The 15,635-nt window shown below is 38.7% G+C and overlaps 2 protein-coding genes across 2 annotated transcripts in view; both read left to right on the top strand.

Moving 5' to 3' along the window:
- The first annotated feature begins 5,418 nt into the window (after window positions 1–5,418).
- On the top strand, window positions 5,419–7,295 carry LOC121886799 (microfibril-associated glycoprotein 4-like). The gene is made up of 4 exons (XM_042397132.1): window positions 5,419–5,937; window positions 6,062–6,158; window positions 6,259–6,426; window positions 6,952–7,295. The coding sequence occupies exons 1-4, from the start codon at window positions 5,911–5,913 to the stop codon at window positions 7,203–7,205; spliced, it is 546 nt and encodes a 181-aa protein (XP_042253066.1). The 5' UTR covers window positions 5,419–5,910; the 3' UTR covers window positions 7,206–7,295.
- A 1,716-nt stretch (window positions 7,296–9,011) lies between these two features.
- Window positions 9,012–15,635, top strand: part of asah2 (N-acylsphingosine amidohydrolase 2) — a 22,465-nt gene continuing 15,841 nt past the window's right edge. The window contains exons 1-5 of the mRNA XM_042398052.1: window positions 9,012–9,050; window positions 9,331–9,339; window positions 13,901–13,913; window positions 14,107–14,241; window positions 14,665–14,816. Of these exons, the coding sequence (XP_042253986.1) occupies window positions 9,012–9,050; window positions 9,331–9,339; window positions 13,901–13,913; window positions 14,107–14,241; window positions 14,665–14,816 (348 nt within the window). The remainder of the gene's footprint in view (window positions 9,051–9,330; window positions 9,340–13,900; window positions 13,914–14,106; window positions 14,242–14,664; window positions 14,817–15,635) is intronic.

The raw sequence follows: 15,635 nt of genomic DNA on the forward strand, positions 1-15,635 counted from the left end.
CTTTTGCTGCAATACTTTAACTACATCAAGCTCATAATACTTGTATTTTTACATTGCTGTATTTGTACCTTTAGTAAAGTAAAGGATCTGAATACTTCTTCCAGCACTGCCTATGCATTTACACATAGAAGCAGTAATACAGTATAAATAAAAAACTTGTATATTCCTTTATCATTGAAGGATAAGTCTGGTCTATATTTTTCTTCTTGTTAACAAATCCCATGTGCATGTTTATGTTCTATTGGCTCTGCTAATGTGGTTTGTTTACAAGGAAAAAATCTAGATTTATACATTAAAATCCATGCAAAGTTAAACTTAATAGGACCAAAAGTAATTTATAATAAATGTCCCAAACCAACAACTGCTCCTGTGACAAGTTAAAAGTATGATACACTAATGGTCTGTTACAAGTTTACAGTAAATTCATGGTCTGTAATAAGATAAAACTGCTGTGATAAGGTTAAAAAGATCATACAGTCATGAGAAACAATTCATAAGGTGTTTGAAAACTGTTTAAAAACAGTAAAAACTCATCATGTTAAAAAGGGTTAAAAATCAACAAAGTCTTTAATTCATTTCATTGTTTATTTCATTCTTTATAGTTAAAAGTTAAGTTATATTAGTATTATCAGTGATCTGCAAAGTAGTCTTAGTCTGCCAGCCTGAGATCTATTGCTTTTGTCTCCACCCACATAACCAGAAAAATCAAGTAGTCGACGTACAGTAGACCTACTACATGACACTCCTACAGTACTACAGACACGCCTACTACATGGTGAGGCTGGTTAGGTTTAGGCAGACCCACTGAAAGAATCTCTAGGATATAAATACAGCTCAGAAACATCAGAGCATCCAGACTGATTGACGTTAAGATTTTCATCAGATCACCTCAGCTGAACTCTGAAGATGAAGGTAAGTTTGTGACTTTATACTGAATAAATATTGATCAGTAGTTTCAGTATGTTGAAGGACAGGTTCACAACTTTTCAGGTCTGTGTTAAAACAACAGTCAGGAGCCCAAATGAACATTGAAACATGTTTTTCTTACTGTAATCATTCCTCCTGTTCATACTGACCATTAGAAGATCCCTTCATAATGACCTTACAATGGAAGTGATGGAGGACGAAATCCACTGTCCTCCTTCTGTAGAAAAATATATTTAAAAGTTTATCTAACGCTAATACGAAGCGTCAAATCAAGTAGATATCTTTCAACGTTACAGTCTTTTTAGTGCCAAAGCTCCTCTTTTTGTTACTATACTTCCACCTGCAGCTCAACAAGGAAACACTGTCAGAGGAAACACAAAGAGGGAATTTGATGCTAAAAAGACTGTAAATGTGTCAGATATCCACTTGATATGACTAACTCAGACTGCTGAAGCTGAATATAAGCTTCACATCAACTTTTAAATGACTGTGTGGACGCACTGTGGATTTTGGCCTCCGTCACTTACATTGAAAACACATTTGAAGGATCTTTTAATAGTCAGTTCAAGGCTGTGCACAGACATTTTGGAGGGGCAATCAAAAAAAAAATCACTTATAACTGAACACATGAATTCACATTATATGTCTACAAACACGCATGCACAGCGAGTGGAGGAACCAATCAGAACAACTTTGATCAATTTTACAATCAATAGGTAATCAATCAAACTGTGTCTCATCAGAACAAATCCTGCAGTTTTTAAAGAATGAAATCAACCTGAGCTAGATCTAAATCTACACTTTGACACTCATTTGAGTCCTTTTTACCATCACCATCAGTCTCATCGTTCTGCTTCAGCTGCACCAGAGAGGAAACTGCAGACAGAGACGGGACGGAAAGAGGAGGAAGAGGAAGAGGGTCATACCACCTTAAAGATGGCTGGCAGAGTGTGATTCATGAGCAGGGTGTGAAGGGGGAGGAGGGGGAGAAGAGAAAGAGGAGGAAACAATAGATAAGAGTAAGGAGGAGAGGAGAGATATCCAAATATGATTGTATAGACTATCAACTACTTAATACATATTGATTTGTTTGAGTTTCCTGAAAAAGGAACTAACGAGCCCACCAGAGTTCACTGGTTTTCACTGATGACAGTATTTCAGGCCAGACCATCTTGCTTGTTGTTAATATTAATGGTGGACTGTTGCCTACTGTGAGTCAGGCTGGCTGCTGTACTGAGATGTTTTAATAATGGTTTAAAAACAGAGACAAACAATGTCAGGGCTTCCAGCAAACACTATGGTTACCTGGCTGTCACCAGTGAAGGCGGGTCAGGGAGACGTGGATCATGCATCGATTTGCGTCATTAACTGTGGCGACTGTGACAAGTCAAAGAGGGAGGGAGAGGGCCTCATGAGGTCTCAGAATCACAACTATAATACAGTTGTTGGGCATTACAACACACTTTTAACTGAGAATTGATGCCATGGGCCAAATTTAAAAACTAAAATACAAAATTAGAAAAAGAAATAGAAAAAAATGAGCACCACCTGGAGTATATCTGTGCACGTGCTTGAGCCAGTATGAACAGGAGGAATGATTACAGCAAGGAAAACCTCTTTCACTGTTCATATGGACACCTGACTGCTGTTTAAAGACACTTGATAAATTGTGAAACCGTCCTTTAACAGCCTCTGTTCTGTGTCTACTGCTGTGTTTCTGTTGCAGCTGGTTTCAGTGGTTCTCCTCCTGCTGGCTTCAGTGTTGACCTCCTGCTTATCTCTTGTCCTCCCGCTGGACTGCAGTGACATCTATCGCCATGACAGCAGCCAACCCAGTGGAGTTTACACCATCTATCCCATCGGACCCACATCTGCTGTCCAGGTACACTTCATCCTCTCTGGGACTCAGTTAGAAGATGTTGGTTCATAGATGAGTCATCATGTGAAGACAGTTCAGGTTGATTCTACTAAACCAGCAGATATAAGAGGAGGTAGTCGTGTTACTGGTTGGATACACAGACTGTATATAAAGATTGAAGCAGTTCTGACACTTTTAAATGAAGAGGGCTGCCAGTCAGAGTCACATCTGACAAATAATAATTATAAAATAGAAAGAAAATAGCGCCATCAAACCATAAAGCACTGAATGGTTTATGGCTGAAATACATTTCTGATCCGCTGCTGCGTTATGAAGCATCCAGACCTCTCAGGTGGTCTGGATCAGGTCTGCTTTCTGTCCCCAGAGTCAAAACTAAACCCGGAGAAGCAGCGTTCAGTTTTTATGCTCCACATATCTGAACAAATTCCCAGAAAACTGCAGGTCTGCTGCAACTCTCAGTTCTTTAAATCACAGCTGAAGACTTTTCTGTTTGCCTTTTATTAAACCAAACATGAGAGTTAATATCTTACGCTGCACTGTAACTTTTATTCTCCTGTTTTATCTCTTATTCTATTTTAGCTTCTTTTTATTTCCAAATTTCACACTTTTTAATAGTATTTAAATGTCTTTTTACATTGCCTTGTTGTTTAAATGTGCTGTACAAATAAACTTGCTTTGCTCTGCAAAACAATAAATCAAACAGCAAGTAGCAATTAATTATATGTCACCAAAAACCAGCACTGCAAAAACAAACAGACCACAACTCAGTTCACTTTTCAATAAGTGTATTAAATCAAGTAAGCAAAGCAATGTTGATGTGTGTGTGTGTGTGAGTGCATATGCATGAAAAACTCGTCAAACCAGGAAATCAAACTGAAATATCGGCGAACTCTTCTGTGTTCTTTGTCGATGTGTTTTTAAGCAAAGGATTTCAGGTACTATACTATAATTAGGTTTTTAAATGAGGAAAAACGAATGTGGGGTGTCAAATTCAATCTGTCAGAATCGTTCAAATAAAGTGTGTTCTGATAAAACCATTTGATTCAGAGTCCTTCCGAAATAAAGTTACAGTGTGGATGCATTATTCAGCAGAGGTGTATTTTATTACTTGCTGACAGCCGCATCCCCTCCTTTCTCAGACCAGGTGAGTGTTACATGTATGAAATTCTTGGTCTCCGATTTAATTCAGCCATACAAGTGTAATACCAATAGTTGCCCAGCAGTTGTCATCATTTTGACTGTATCACATGTTTTGAAACAGTGAACAATTTTCAATGCAACTGCTTCATATTGACTCAATGCTTCAGAAAGGTTTGTATCTCTCTTCTCTACTGACCAACCACACTGTCAGCTCTGAGACACACTAATATAAATTTAGCACAAAAAGTAAGAAATTTGTGTTTGGTAGATTATTTCTGTGTTGTAACAATGCTTCTTGGCAATAAATCTTATACCGTTGGAAAGCCTGTTTATTTCCCTTTTAAATGGTGCCACATTTGCAAGGAACATGCATTTGTGGAATGAGCAGCAGAGCTGAGTATGTGGGTTGCGCCCATGAAAAATCGATATGAGATTCTGCAACCAGTGGCAATCCCATATCTCCACAGTCTGGGACCGAACTCTATCCTCCAAGATGACAACGCTCACCCCCACAGAGTGGGGTTCATCAGAGACTACCTCCAGAATTTGGGAGTGGAGAGGATGGAACAGCCTGCCAGCAGTCCTGACCTCAACCCCATTGAACACTTGTGGGATCAGCTTGGGCGTGCTGTTCATGCCAGAGTGACCAACACAACCACGTTGGCTGACTTGTGACAAATGCTGGTTGAAGAATGGGATGCCATCCCACAGCAGTGTGTGACCAGGTTGGTGACCAACATGAGGAGGAGGTGCCAGGCTGTTGTGGCTGTGTATGGTTCTTCCGCACGCTACTGAGGCTAAATGAATGAATTGTTAAATTGCCAATATGTCTTGTTTCTTCAAACTTCAATCATCCAATCCACCAAACACCAAACAAGAGTCAATGGCAGAATAAGCTGTTTGGCATCGGCAGAGAAGACTTGGCAAATTTTTCATGGGCGCAACCCACATACTCAGCTCTGCTGCTCATCCCACAAATGCATGTTCCTTACAAATGTGGCTCCATTTAAAAGGGAAATAAACAGGATTTCCAACAGTATAAGATTTATTACCAAGAAGCATTGTTACAACAAAGAAATAATCTACCAACAAATTTCCTTACTTTTTGTGCTAAGTTAATTTCCCAGAGGTTGGTTTCACACTATGCAGGTTTTTTGGGGGTTGTGATTGGATTATTGGAAGATTGTTAGTGTTAATAGTGGGAAATATAAATCTTGACAGGTGGGCAGTGAGGTAATTCTGGCTGCTGGTCGATACAAGATGGACATAGCGAGGTGTAACGTCACCTGTTGGTTTCATTGGAGCTGGTTTGAAGCCCAGAGTTGCAGCTTCTGGTCGGCTCCATCTTTTTCATTTGCAGCCAAAGGCTTCCAGATAAGGAGTGCAGGGTGTTGCCTTTCATGCTCTGGAAACACATCCGCTACCTTGGACCCAAGCTAGCGCTAGCTTACGGGGAACACTGAGCATTGCATATTTGGGATAATGCTGGATACTTTAGCTACACTGTGCTAACAGGGCAGGTGTCATAATCAAGTAAATTTAAATTTAATTAAATATTGTAACAACAGTTCAATTGAGTGCGAGTCTTGTAACCGAGAACAGCAGCAGGTGAGCCAACTGTCAATCACAGATGTCAATCAATGCCTACACATCAGACATCAAAACTATAAGTCTTCAAATTAAATGGAGCAATAAATTCTAAAATGACCACCAGCATTCTTATCAGAGGGTCTGAGTTTAGAGATTGAGACCAGAATGGCTCTTTGAAAACATGATTGACTCAGTGTTTCTAGAGAGAAGTTGAGGCTTTTTGAATGGGAGCGAGTTACAGTAGCTAGCGGCCGTCGGCTACATTTTAAGATACTTCAGCCTCAAGATGTGGCAGCTGCTGATTGATTGAATATAGTTTTAACTAAAGGATCATATTGACTAATAAGTGTGTTTGTGTGTAGGTGTACTGTGACATGGACTCAGTAGGAGGACGGTGGACGGTGAGTTTCTGAACTGTAGTCATCAATTCACAAGTGGTTTTCAGTATGAACTGATTTATTATTTATTATATTAAATCATGAGCTGTCAGAGATCTTGTGTGTTTATTGAATTAATCCCCCCCAGGTGTTCCAGAGGAGGATGGACGGCTCGGTGAACTTCTACAGGCCCTGGGATCACTACAAGAAGGGCTTTGGTAGCGCTGCTGGAGAGTACTGGCTCGGTGAGAAATTAAACCAAACTAACAGTCATGTGACTTCATGAAACTGTTCATAAAAACAAACATTAAACTCTGATGTGACTTCATGTTTGTGTGTTTTCAGGTCTTGAGAATCTCTTCCATCTGACTCGGGGAAAGAAGGTCGAGCTGCTGGTCGACATGGAGGACTTCAATGGAAAAAAAGCATTTGCTCGTTACTCCTCGTTCTCCATCGAATCAGAGTTCTACGGATACAGACTTCATGTGTCTGAATTCAAAAATGGAGGAGCAGGTCAGTTACTGTTAGCAGGTAGTAGTTTTGTTTTTCTGATGTTTAGTTTCCACATGGAGACACTGAAGATTTCTGTCCTTATATTGGATTATTTGCTTGATTCTTTCAGCTAAAGACAGATTCACAAAGATTTTCAAATCAGTAACAACAAATCTGTGGTCTGCTCATGTTTTATTAATTACATGGAAGCTTTGGTTTTTATAAACACATTTAAAGGGAAACAATGTAAATGAGGCCGAGCAGGTTTCAAGTGTTTATGTCCGTTGGACCTTTTGCAGTTCTTGTCTACATGACATACTGTATGTTGTTATGTTACAGTAGCAGCAGCAGATGCAGTACTAGTAGTACTAAAAGTATTTGTACAAGTGGCAGCCAAAGAGTAGTACTGTATTAGTAGTGAAATTTGTAGTGTTAATAAGTTAATAGTTATATAATATTTTTATTAGTTATATAATATTATATAATATGGTGTCATTAGCAGTAGTGTTGTGATCAGACACTTGTTGTTTTCTTGTGTTTCTGTAGGAGACGCCCTGATTCATCACAATGGACAGAAGTTCACCACCTTCGACAAAGACCAGGACTCCAGCAGCAACAACTGTGCCCAACTCTACCTGGGGGGGTTCTGGTACAACAACTGTTTCTATGCAAACTCCAACGGGCTTTATCGCTGGGGGGCTTATAGCACCTTGATTTATACAGGAGTGGATTGGTACCAGTGGAAGGGCTGGAACTACTCCCTGAAGGCCATCAGCATGAAGATTCGTCCTGTGCACTAATTCTCCAGAACGAACAGCAGAATATCTGTTGATCTCTTTCTTTCTTTCTCTCTGATCTAGTCTGTAACTTCACATATACTTCAAATAAATATTTCCAGCATCAGTAAAAGTCAGATGTAGAGTGTGTTTGTGAGCAGCTGCTGGGTGTAAAGTCTTGTGTCAAACAGCTGTTGGTGTAGAGAAATGATGGGACAGGTGGGGAACTTAGTGGAGGATCCAGAGGAACAAATACAGAGCAGCTTCCATCAGAAACATCACATGACATCACTGAAGTGATGAAGAACCAAATGACAGATGGAGTTGACTTGTATTGGAGCTAAAAGCAGCTTGAACTCTGCTGAAATGAACATGTTCCACCACTAGATGTCTCTGTTGTCTGTATTAGTTCCATCTAGTTGTATCCACAGACTGACTGTATATCTGAGCTTTCAGCAGGACACAAACTACACATGAACCCTCACACTGTCACATGATGCTACTGTTTGTTGAGTGTTTGCTTTGGATGTTCTTGGCTGCAGAAGGAGAGAACGTCACTGTGTGAGAAAGTTTTGGTTGGTTTTCTCTTCACACTCTGCTGGTTAAGATGTTACCTTCAGTCTGCTAAACACACACTTTAAAGTCAAACTAACTGGTTTCAACAGAGTGTTTGGTGGAGGTTTGACTCTCTGATGTGAATCATTATCTGCTGCACGCTCACAATTACCTCACCTGTTGAGTCAATCGGTGCAGAAATAAGAGGCTGAGGGAGATGAATAACCAGGTTTCTCATGTTCTTTGTAAACAGCCTGAATATGATCAAAACCAGAATACTAATGTGCATGTAAACATACTCAATGTCAGGTGAAAACACATGTGACCTGTCTGATGTCATGCACATAAAGCAACAGGTTTAAAATCTCTAATTGACCAGGGATCCATAACTATTTCAACTTTGATTTTAAGCATATTTATGAGCAGCAAATAATGGCTTTACAGCTGCTTAAAGGACCGATTCACAACCTATCAAGTGTGTGTTAAAACAACAGTCAGGAGCCCAAATGAACATTGAAACCTGTTTTTCTTGTTGTAATCATTCCTCCTGTTCATACTGACCATTAGAAGATCCCTTCATAATGCAAAAATGTATTTCAAAGTTTATCTGAAGCTAATACGAAGCTTCAGTGTCCAAATGAGTCAAATCAAGTAGATATCTTTCAACGTTACAGTCTTTTTAGTGCCAAAGTTCCTCTTTTTGTTACTATACTTCCACCTGCAGCTCAACAGGGAAACACTGTCCGAGGAAACACAAAGAGGGAATTTGATGCTAAAAAGACTGTAAATGTGTCAGATATCCACTTGATATGACTAACTCAGACTGCTGAAGCCTCATATAAGCTTCACAGAGACTTTTATATGACTGTGTGGACACACTGTGGATTTTGGCCCTTTTTTTCCCTTCACAACATACTGAGGCGACACTAACATGTCAGTAAAAATAGTAAAGCAATTGATATCAGTTTGACTGCTCTGCTTTAAGAAAGTAGAAGCTGCATCACAGACTTTCTTTGATGGCTTCCTGTAATATTTTGCACAGCGAGCTGCAGGATTTAATATGATATCTGTTCTGACAGTCAGTGTGGAAGACAGGAGACAGGAGTCTTTTTGAACCAACAGCACAACCTGAAAGTTCTACTTTACTCACAAAATGTAAAAAAACAAAATGACCACAAAGAGAAACAAACATCTAAAAACACAACATGACTGCTGTTGTGCCTGAAAGTACGAGAATAATAAGGAAAGTTTGAACATCTACAGCTCCATGACAACATGAAGATGAAGATCAGGTCATTCTGCCAGAACAAGCAAGTAAGTGGACCTTGAGTTTCTGAGGAAGAGAAATAAAAAACAGTTTGATAACAGTGTGAATTAATTTATTGTGGCTTTATTACTTGTAAAATATGTTTTATCTGTAATCTATAATCTATAATCGGTGTGTAGCTCAGGTGTGTGACCTTTGGAGTGAGAGAGGAGATTACCTGCAGACTGAGAGTGAAACACACTCTCTCTTCACTCTCCACTGTTCATCAGTCAGATAACAGCTTTGTGGATCTGAGCTGTAAACTTTCCTTCTTGTGTTTTACTCCAGAAGCTGAAGGTGAGTACAAGCGTTTTGTCTCAACACAGATTCATTTCATGTCTGAACTGGGATCTGTTTAACATTCGTGTCTGGTTTGATCCTTTTGTGATTCCTTGAAGTTGTACAAACTTTTCCAACAGAAACAGACCTCAGAGCAGCTTTTGGAGCTGTTGGAAGTTCATCCAGTCATTTACAGCAGCTGGACGATCATGTAAAACCACAGTCTTGTCTCTGAGTTTAAGGAAGAATTCTGTATCTGCCTCAACAAGAAGGAGAAACTATTATTTGGCATAAGAGCAAAATACACTGTGACCTTAGAATTAGAGGAAAGAATTAGAAAGTTCTTAACATTTTATGTAACTTTAATTTTTATTTTATTCATTAACCAGTGTTGGACAGTAACTAAGTACATTTACTCAAATATTGTACTTAATTCAGTTTTGAGGTACTTATTTACTGAGTATCTCCATGTGATGCTACTGTCTACATTTCAGAGGGAAATATTGTACTTTCTACTCCACTACATTTATTTGACAGCTTTAGTTACTTTTCAGATGAAGATTTGACACAATGGATAATATAACAAGCTTTTAAAATACAACACATTGTTAAAGATGAAACCAGTGGTTTCCAACCTTTTTGGCTTTTGACGTCTTACAAAAAGCAGTGTGTAGTCGGGGTCACATTTCACATGTCTATGAGTTGTTAACAGCTCCACCAAATAGTGATTTTTCCCTCTAAACTTCTCACATGCTTTCATTTCAATAAATGTTCAAATGATCCAATATTTCAGCAAAAATCAAAGATTAGAGAAAAAGTCCAAAAACTGGAAACAGATTTGTGTATCAGAACTTTGTTTTTTCTTCTTTATTTTCCTATTAATCTATAGATGCTGAGAACGGCCGTGCTTGCAATATTTCTTTTATGCCATTATCTCAAGATCACGAGTTATAATCAATTTGTTATCACAAGAAGACAAAAGGTTGTTTCCTCTTATTACTTATGATGTCTATCAGAGATCAGAAGAGCCATGCTACCATCTATCTATCTATCTATCTATCTATCTATCTATCTATCTATCTATCTATCATCTATCTATCTATCTATCTATCTATCTATCTATCTATCTATCTATCTATCTATCTATCTATCCATCCATCCATCCATCCATCCATCCATCCATCCATCCATCCATCCATCCATCTATCTATCTATCTATCTATCTATCTATCTATCTATCTATCGGCTCAAATAATTTTATTGGCATGAAAAAAAACACGTTGTTTCCAAAGCAGTTTGCATAAGATTCACGTATATACCCCATATTACATACACAGTACATATTAAATAAACAAGTGTCACATATTCATGTTCTGTATTATACTGATGCAGTCCTTTCTTTGATTGCTATACAACACAGTAACAAGATAAATTAACCTGTTATCATGAGAAAACGAGCTTTGTTATCTTGAGATAACAAAATGATTAACTCATGATCTCAAGATAATGACACTAAAAAAAAAATTGCAAGCATGGCCATTCTCAGCTTCCATATTAATCATCTCACCACCCCTCAGATTTATCTGCTGACCCTTTGGAGGGGCCCGACCCCTAGGTTGGGAACCACTGGACTAAACTAGCTAACTGTATATAAAGTAGTGTAAACTAGCTCCACCTCCAGCAGCTACAACAGTAACATGCTGCTCTAACACTGATGCTTCACTATTAATAATCTAATGATGTCATATATAATAATATATCAGTCAGAGGGACCAAACCACTACTTTTACTGCAATACTTTAACTACATCAAGCTCATAATACTTATGTACTTTTACTGCAATACTTTAACTACATCAAGCTCATAATACTTATGTACTTTTACTGCAATACTTTAACTACATCAAGCTCATAATACTTATGTACTTTTACTGCAATACTTTAACTACATCAAGCTCATAATACTTATATACTTTTACTGCAATACTTTAACTACATCAAGCTCATAATACTTATGTACTTTTACTGCAATACTTTAACTACATCAAGCTCATGATACTTATGTACTTTTACTGCAATACTTTAACTACATCAAGCTCATAATACTTATGTACTTTTACTGCAATACTTTAACTACATCAAGCTCATAATACTTATGTACTTTTACTGCAATATTTTAACTACATCAAGCTCATAATACTTATGTACTTTTACTGTGGTAGGATTTTTCATGCAGGACTTTTATTTGTAATGGAGTATTTTCACATTGTTGTTTTGGTACTTTTACTGCAGTAAAGGATCTGAGTATTTCATGCCCCTCTGCATTAACTTGGCTCTGTAATGTTATTCTTTGTGAGGGTTAAAGGAGCAGAAAACTTACTCAATCAAGAGTTTTGAAACCTAAAATTGATTTATTTTTTTAATCAAAAACATTAGAAGATTAGTTGAGTCAGTTTCAATCTATTACAACTTGGTTAGAGGCAGATTTTTACTTTTATCATACTACCATGCTAGTCAGCTATCTTGCTAAGTTTAATTAGCAATAATTCATGTTATTATAAGTAACGTAAATTACTGTGACTAGTTTGGTGATGAAAGCTAAAATTTTCAATATGTATGTCCACAGTGGACTAAGGTATACAGCTCATACAGTGAAGAAGAGAACAGTGCAGCCATATTTGTAGTTCTGTTTCTGAAAGCTGGGCACAGTTTGTGAAAATAGCAAACAAAGATATTTTCATCCCAGGCAGATAGTTAACACAATCATAGAAATACTTTGAAAGATGCAAACTGCTGCCAGATAACAAGTAAAATTAAAGCTGCAAGCAGCGTTGAAGGGGCCTTCACACCCTTGCGCACTTTGGGTGCGGTGCAGTCCAAGGGTTTCCGTCACAGGCATGTAGATGTCTCCAGACCTGGGCTGACAGGTCTGACTTTACAAACATGTAAAGTATGGTGTGACCAGAGCATGTACAATAAAGTTATAGCAACTTCCTCTGTCATGGCGAAACATCAAATCTCAACGGTGTGAGGATGAGAATTTTCTGCAGGGTGAGACATGTCTGTCTTTCTCACACCTGTGTCATCAAAATTAAGTTTTTGGCCCTTTCACTTGAATTTAAAATCTGTCAGGTATCATGCCTCATATTGCAATAATTGAGTATTGAATATTTCATATATTTTATTTTATTTATGTCACTCTCACTCCATTTTTTCCCTTCCCCTCATAGGTCATCCCCACTACTGATTATACATATAAGACCTACAATTATTGTAAAATAAATGATAATAACCCCAAACTTCATACAAAGTTTGTATATAATGTACTGTAAGTATATAGACCTTTCTGCTATATCCTATAAAACTGAGCTACATTCAACTGTCACACCTATCCCCCGCCTTTCTTTCCTCCTTCTCCCTGTCAGATTGAGAGCAGGATTTCAGAGCAGTCTTCTAGTGGAAATATCTTCATAAATCCCATGACTTTGGCCAAATCTTACATTAAAAATCACATTTTAGTAGGAATTTTCATTGCAAATCCATTGATACAGGTTTGAAAGTGGTCTGACTTATAGTTTAGACATCAGACACCTCAGTTTGGCACAAAGTTCATGCCCATAGATTGCCTCCCCATTGGTTTACATTGTAAGGTGCGATGTGGCACTCCAACTTTTGGGGCTTATAAAATCTAAACCATTCAAGTTATTACAAAGTTTTTAACAACTTTTGTTCAGCACAGAGTGATAAGTCACGTATTAAAGTTTGAAGCTGATACCATTAACAGCCTAGGAGGAGATAACGTTTGTTCGGGGTCCAAAATTGGCACAAAGTCATATTTTCATGGGTGTATTGTGGACTTCTTGTTGGATTTAGGTCAGGGGTGTCAGCATATGATTTGTAGGTCTTGTTGAGATGAATAATTGAGTTTTGGTTCGATCTTTCTACGACATTCCTACGGGCTGTGGTGGCCATTTTAGATACATAGGTAGCGCTATCTAGCACATTTTGACACTTTGGGGGTTAATTTTTACATTTTATCAAATTTTTCACCAGGCCTGATTTGCGTGCCAAGTTTGGTGAGTTTTTGAGCATGTTTAGGGGGTCAAATTTAGGGTTGAAGTGGCGGAATAATAAAGAAAGAAGAAAAAGAAAGAAAGAAAGAAACAGAACAGATACAAGAGGGTCTTCGCCCCTTTGGGGCTCAGGCCCTAAAAACATTTGTATTTTCCCCATAAGGTTTGTGCTGAGAAGCCTGAGTGACTGAGTCTCTGAGTATATGGAGGCAGTATGAACTTATCTTGTTACAACACAGTTCAACTAATGCCTAGTTAGGATCAAACTAACATTCAGCTGGTACAACAGGCTGCTGGTTCTTTGTGGAAAAGTCAAAGCTACAAGACTGTGTGCTAAAAAAACCATAAGGAGAGAAGACAACTATGACTCCCAAGATGCATTTCAGCAACAAACATCCAATCACAGAGCTTCAAATTCTGTGTCGCCCAAACTGAAACTAAAAATGACAAAACATTCAACAGTTCACTTTCTGACTCACACCTCTGCTGATTTTTTCTCCATGGCAGCTGAGGCTCATGGGTATTGTAGTATTTACAGTCAAACTGACCCAAAAAGAAACAGATTTCTCAAAAACAAATAATTCAAACTGATGGTCTGAACATTAACCTGTAGTGGGGTTACAGTAATCAGAGGACTCCTGTGTTTCTGTGTTGATGATCAGTGAGAGGATGATTAAAAGAAAAATGTGAAATTTTCTCTCCTGTGCTAACAGACAGTATGGCAGGCAAGAAGTCTGTGTGCTGTGGTTTTTCTGTTCTGGAGGTGACGCTGGGCATCCTCTTCATCCTCATGACGGCTGTGAGTGTGTCACTGATCACTCTGATGGTTACCTGGAAAGAAGACACAGGTGAGGACACATCTACACATTTACACATAGAACTGAAAGCATAAAAACTTGAATATTTCTTCATTATGTTCTGATAAGTCTGGTCTATATTTTTCTTGTTGTGGACAAATCCCATGTGCATGTTGACGTACTGTTGGCTCTGCTAATGGGGTTTGTTAACAAGGAGAAAAATCTAGAACTTAAAATCCACAGAAAGTTAAGCTTTAATAGTTTTAAGTCTCTGCAGGTTGATTTTTCATAGAAATTAACTGAAAATAATGGCTGCCTGACAGGAAGAATAACAATATGAATACTGAACGGTGATTTAGAAAGTGGTGATTTAGATAACAAGATGATTGATGATTTGTAACGAGCTACAACATAAAAGAGCAGCAGTATAGTACTTTAAAACTGACAAGTACCATGTTTCTGTTGTCCTGTCAGGTCCGGAGTCGACCCTTCCTCCCAGTCCGGAGTCGACCCTTCCTCCCAGTCCGGAGTCGACCCTTCCTCCCAGTCCGGAGCCTCAACACAAACCTTACCTGATCGGAGTGGGCCGAGCTGACTGCACCGGGCCGCCGGCTGAAATCCCTCTGGTCAGTAAAAACACACGCTCAACATTGACGTTGCCTACAGGGTCTCCCGCCTCCTGCTTCTTCCATGTTGTCCAAGTGGGAATTATAATACTCCCAGATGTCCATGTACACCTAACCAGATCTGGCAACTGTTAAATTCTTTATTTTTCATTCATCACTGTTGCCTGATATCAAACAGATTTGCTCGCTCATCACACTCCATTTCTATCTTCAGTCTGACGTTGCCTCCAGTCTAACTGAAGGCCGTGGGGGAGGGGGATTCGATTTTCCCTAATCATTCACTAGAGATCAATGTATCCAACTGAATCTAACGTTATTTTAAGTCGACACATAGCCATGATGCATAGCTATGCCAACATACTGGTTTTGCTGGGGTTTTAAGAGTGGAGTGAAGCAAAGTAAAAACAAACTACGATGTTAGGCGATATTGAGAAGACATGCCATCTATGTAAAATAGCTTGATAGCAGCGTCTGTCTTGTCTATAGTGGTCACCATTGTTGTTAGTATTCCTCCTAGGTTCTGGCGCACAGCTTGACCACGCTTGACAACAGCTTGACAATGGCGTTAGTCTCCCTGCAGCGCTCATTGGACCGATCGCTTTTTAAACCGAGAAACCACTGTTTCATGTGATGATGCCAGACCAGAATCAGTCAACTCACTGCATTTGCAGATCTAATCCTGATTTCAAAGTGCACATTTCTGCAAGGGGCACCTTAACATTACTTTAGGTCCTGGTACTATATATGTTTTGGAGACCACCCCCCCAGCATCCTGCATCAACGGACATTAACACACAGTAAATGAAGTGCACTCCTTAT

Source organism: Thunnus maccoyii, chromosome 20, assembly GCF_910596095.1.
Source record: "Thunnus maccoyii chromosome 20, fThuMac1.1, whole genome shotgun sequence".
Lineage (NCBI taxonomy): Eukaryota > Metazoa > Chordata > Actinopteri > Scombriformes > Scombridae > Thunnus > Thunnus maccoyii.